The sequence below is a fragment of the Gopherus flavomarginatus genome, chromosome 11, assembly GCF_025201925.1.
Source record: "Gopherus flavomarginatus isolate rGopFla2 chromosome 11, rGopFla2.mat.asm, whole genome shotgun sequence".
Classification (NCBI taxonomy): Eukaryota; Metazoa; Chordata; order Testudines; family Testudinidae; genus Gopherus; species Gopherus flavomarginatus.
In genome coordinates, this window is record NC_066627.1 from 11,840,226 (window position 1) to 11,845,165 (window position 4,940).

General features: G+C 39.7%; 1 protein-coding gene across 1 annotated transcript; it reads right to left on the reverse strand.

Annotated features, from left to right (window-relative positions):
* Positions 1 to 458: 458 nt before the first annotated feature.
* LOC127031836 (olfactory receptor 8S1-like) lies at positions 459 to 1,127 on the reverse strand. The gene has a single exon (XM_050918854.1). It carries the CDS (start codon positions 1,125 to 1,127, stop codon positions 459 to 461), a length of 669 nt encoding a protein of 222 aa, XP_050774811.1.
* Positions 1,128 to 4,940: the final 3,813 nt, after the last annotated feature.

A 4,940-nucleotide genomic window follows, 5' to 3' on the forward strand; every position in this document is an offset into this window, starting at 1 on the left:
CACTTGCCATAGTTCGCTGTTCCAGGCCAATGGGGGCTGCAGGACACAGTGGCCAGCACATCCCTGGGCCCGTGTCTCTTCCCACATCCCCCATTGACCTCAAAATGTGAACCATGGCCTGCGATTGGCTGAATCTGCAGATGCTGAAGGTAAACAAACCATCCCAGGCTGCCAGCAGATCTTCCTGATGGGCTGCATGCCAAAGGTTGCTGATCCCTGATCTAAACTAAATTGATTGCCAATTGTGTATCAGTGTCAACAAGTTGAAAGAACTCAAAATATCTAGATAGTGCAGTCCCCACAATTCTTCGATTTATATTATAATTTTATTGAAAAAAGATAAAACCTAGAAATGGTTACATTGCATGAGAAACTTGAATTTTCCCTAGTGTTCTTGTCAGAGCAGTTTTCACATTTTTATTTTTCAAGCTGTAGATGATGGGGTTCAACATCGGGTTCTAGATGCTGTACTGGATGGAAAAGAGTTCATCTAGAAACAGGGAAGCAACCAAGCTGGGTTTCATGTACTGGGAAAGAGCTGTCACAAACAATAAAACCACCACAATGAGGTGGGAGCTGCATGTAGAGAAGGCTTTACGTCTTCCCTCCGTGGAGCGTATTGGGAGTATAGTGGAGATGATGTGAATGTAGGAGACCAGGGTGAAGAGGAAGGAGCTGAAACCAAATATCACAGCAGAAGAAAGAAGAGCTATTTTATTGGTGAAGGTCCCAGTACAAGACAGTTGTAATAGCAGAGGGAGCTCACAGCTGAAATGCCTGATTTCATTGGGCCCACAGAAGTGTAACTTTAACACAGGGACAGTGCTGACCAGTGAATACAAGAACCCCATTGTCCAGGAACCACCCACCAAATGTCTGCTCACTCGTTTGTTCATGGTCTCCACATAATGCAATGGGTGACATATGGCAGCGTATCTGTCATAAGCCATTGCTGAGAGCACAAAAACTTCAGTACCAGCTGAGAGCAGGATGAAGAACATCTGGGCAAGGCAGCCATTGACAGAAATGGTTTTGTGCTTTGCTAGGAAATTCACCAACATCTTAGGGACAATGGCTGAGGAATAAAAGATATCAACAAAGGACAAATGAGACAGGAAGAAGTACATGGGGGTGTGGAGGTGAGGATCAGCCCTTATCACCAGCATAATTATCAAGTTCCCTACCAGAGTGATTAGGTAAATAACTAAAAACACCAAGAAGAGGAAAAATTGAAGTTCTGGGTATTTAGAAATTCCCACAAGAATAAATTCATTCACATTGGTTTGGTTTTCCATTCACATTTAGTGATCTGTATGAAGAGAAAAAGAAATGAAATTAACCAACATAACAGGTTATGGAAATTCAATGAGATAGATAGATAGATAGATAGATAGATAGATAGATAGATAGATAGATAGATAGATAGATAGATAGATAGATAGAACCCAAGTGAGATTTTGAAAGCCAGAGGGACTCGGACAAATTCACATTTCTAACTGAACACTCTAAGTTGGATAAAAATAAAGTGGGTCCTATTCCATGTGGATTTACACAAATATTTCTTTGATTACACTGATGTCAACACCGTATCCAATTAATTCTCCTATTTGACCCCATTTCTCATGTTGTGAGCCATACAAGAAAGATCTGCTTTTAGAAACCTCATGTAAACCCTTTTTTCTAAACCAGATCCCATATCATCCATCCACTGCACTGTGTTGGCTTACAGGTAGACAAAAAGTACCTAAATTGAAAATAACCTTCCAACCACTGCTGTTTTTTGTCAGATAACTTTGTAAAGGAGGCACAGTGATTGGTATAAATAAGTCTCATTAACTCCTGTGTTATTCTAGCTTTTCCCCAGCACAACTACAATGACTTGAGTGGAATGGGCAGTGGTGAATTGAGCCCCATAAGTGATAGGTGATAGGGAAAATCAACCCCCTCTTGCATAAATCTAAGATACATAGCTTATAATAAATCATAAGTATAAGCCCCAGGCCTTAAGACTGCTAACACATAAGGAATAAGTTGCTATATTAACCACTGCGGAACTGCACTCCCAGAAGGCAGTTTCATTATACACAAACCATGATCATGCTGCTAGCATAAGGGAAAAACTCAAAGAAAGTTCCCTAATATCCAGCTCATCACTGCCCTAAAGTAATATATTAAAAAGCTTGCGTTAGCATAAATAATCCAAGTATCAGCATAGAAACAGCTGGCCGGAATCGGAATCTGGACACCAGACACTGAATCCCAAAGGGGCCTTGCGAGGCTGGTCAGCCTGACCGCAAGTAGGGTAACTGAACCGTCAGGGTCTTCTGACAATCACGTAAACATCCATGAGGAAGTGAAAAGATAAGGCTTTCAATTTTACATATGTTATACCATATAAGGATGATATTAATTGTGCTTCTGCAATGTATGCCATATGATAGCCAAATAAGTTTGTGATTTATGTGTAAGCAAGATATGATAATTTGCGGTTTTAAGTTTTATAAGCACTGGTGAAAATCAGTTCGGGAGAGCAGTTTAACCCTTGCTAGGGAATATGCTGTCTCTCCGTGTGTGCACACATGTATTGACGATATATCAATAAAAGGAGCCTCAGGCTGTCTGATCAAATTGACAAGGTGGTGGTCTTTTCCCCAACATAGGTTTGCAAATCGAAGATGTTTTTCACTAGTTTCCAACCCTGAACATTAAACATGGGATATGTACATCAGAATTGTTCTCTCTTTCTAGTGTAATGTTATTGGCCAAGATTTGCCAAAGTAGATGGTGATTTTGATTTTCTCAGATTTGGCTGGTTGACTTAAGAAACCATAAAGTGGCTTGATTTTCATAAATTGCTGAGTATCCTGGTCTGAAATTCTGACACATATTTGACTCCATTGTCTACACACATTCTGCCATCAACCAAATCCGTGTAACCCCATTGACATAAAAAATCAATCCCAATAGGTATTTTGGTTGATGACACAGAAGAGGGAGGAGAATCTCAAACTTCCTTAGCATCACTATCTCTCCATCTCATTTTTGGTCAGTAACCTCAACAGATGCTGAAGAGAATGGAGATGATGTGAGCTGAAGGATGGGATTGATTGAAAAGTAGGTGTCCTTGATACATAAGCAAATGGCAGAATAGAACAGCACTTCACAGCCCATTTCATTGAGCTGGATTTGCTGGATGGACCCCTGCACCCATGTGTGGAGTCCTGCTGAGGTAAATGGAGTTCTGGATAGGCACAGGAGTCCATTTGTACAGATCCAATTACCACACCAGGGCCAAGATCTGTTGTTCTGTGACCAGTTACGGATGCCTCTCAGAGCGCTCTTTCTGTTTAGCTGATTGATTATGAAATCCTCAGCACGCACATGTTACTAACAAAAGCAATCATGTATTCTTCTTATTACAGCCATTGTCTTCCCTTCCATTTCCAACTGAGGACACCAGTTCTCATCCTGTCCTAATATGGACTATAAGTTCTTCAGGACAGAGCCTTTGCCTTTTGAATAGTCTCTAGAGCCATACTGAGGAAATGGCACAAATATTTGGCATGTCTTATAAATGATTGGCTAACACTTTTAAACTTGAGTGCCTACAGTTAGGCATTGAAATCTGCATGTAGGTAACTCAGTAACTGACCTGATGCTCAGAGACATAAAGCACCCACAAATCTCTATGGATATCAATGGGAGCTCAAAGTGCTCAGCATCTCTGATAAGCAGGCAATGTATCTGGAGTGATGATGCATTGTATTTTTTTGTACAAAATATTTTTATTCAAAATTTCCCATTTTTACAGTGAAAATCTGACCCTCCAAAACATGAACAAAAAAATCTGGTTCAAAAGCCCAAAGATGTTTTTTATTCATCTTTTCAAACACAGAAAACAACAAAAGGATTTCAAAAGAAAATCAGTTTTCCATAGAAATGTTTTCTAAAGTTTGATTTTAGCTTTCAGCCAAAATAATAATAATAATAATAACAATGAAAAATTAAAATAAACAAATGAAAAACAGAAAACAAAGCAAACATTCAAATCCTCATCAGATTTTTTTAATACATTTTTTTGCCAGAAGCTGGGAATGGTCGACAGGGGATGGATCACTTGATGATTACCTGTTCTGTTCATTCCCTCTGGGTCAGCTGTCATTGGCCACTGTTGGAAGACATGATACTGGGCTAGATGGACCTTTGCTCTGATCCAGTATGGCTGTCCTTACATTCTTTAAATTTCCCTTGAAAAACTATGGGAAATTTTTGACCAGCTCTGACTGTTATTACTAGTTTTGATGGTGGTAATTTGGCAGCTGACTGTTTTAAATATGCATTTTGAATTGTCCTAGAATAGAGACTTTTGGGGAAGAAGGCCTAAATCCATATTCTATTGACTTCCCATGGCAAAATTCCCATGGCTTCACTAGGGTAAATTTGACCCCGTGTGTTCACATGAAGCTGCCTTCTTCTAAAGTGCTTTCACATCTCCTGGGGGCAAGTTCTAGATGTGATCTAGGTATTACTAGTCTTTGTCTAGCTTCTTCCTGTTTCTATACTGTCTTGCATATTGTGTAGTGACCAACACCTACATAAACTGTGTATAAATTGAAACCAAATCTGAATGTTATCATTTTCCATCCACCTTGTATGGAGAGGTATAAATTCTGCCATGTGGCAGAAGCTTCAAGACAGGGCAAACCCAGAGATTCAGATTCTCAGTTCAATGGAACTGCACCAGTTTATACTAGTGTAAGAATCAGCCCAATGTATTTACCAAAATGAGTGGTGTGGAAAAAGTCTACTCACCAAGATAAGTTGATAGTCTCCTTATGATTTCTCTAGGCTTGTTATCACCCTTCCATGAAGTTATCCCTGTGTCCTCAATATGGGTGACTAGTGCTAGAAAGACTGAGTGAATTGGTTAGCAGAAAGAT

Bases quoted from the DNA above. Each gene is read 5' to 3' on its own strand.
- LOC127031836 (XM_050918854.1), bottom strand. From the start codon at position 1,127: ATGTACTTCTTCCTGTCTCATTTGTCCTTTGTTGATATCTTTTATTCC.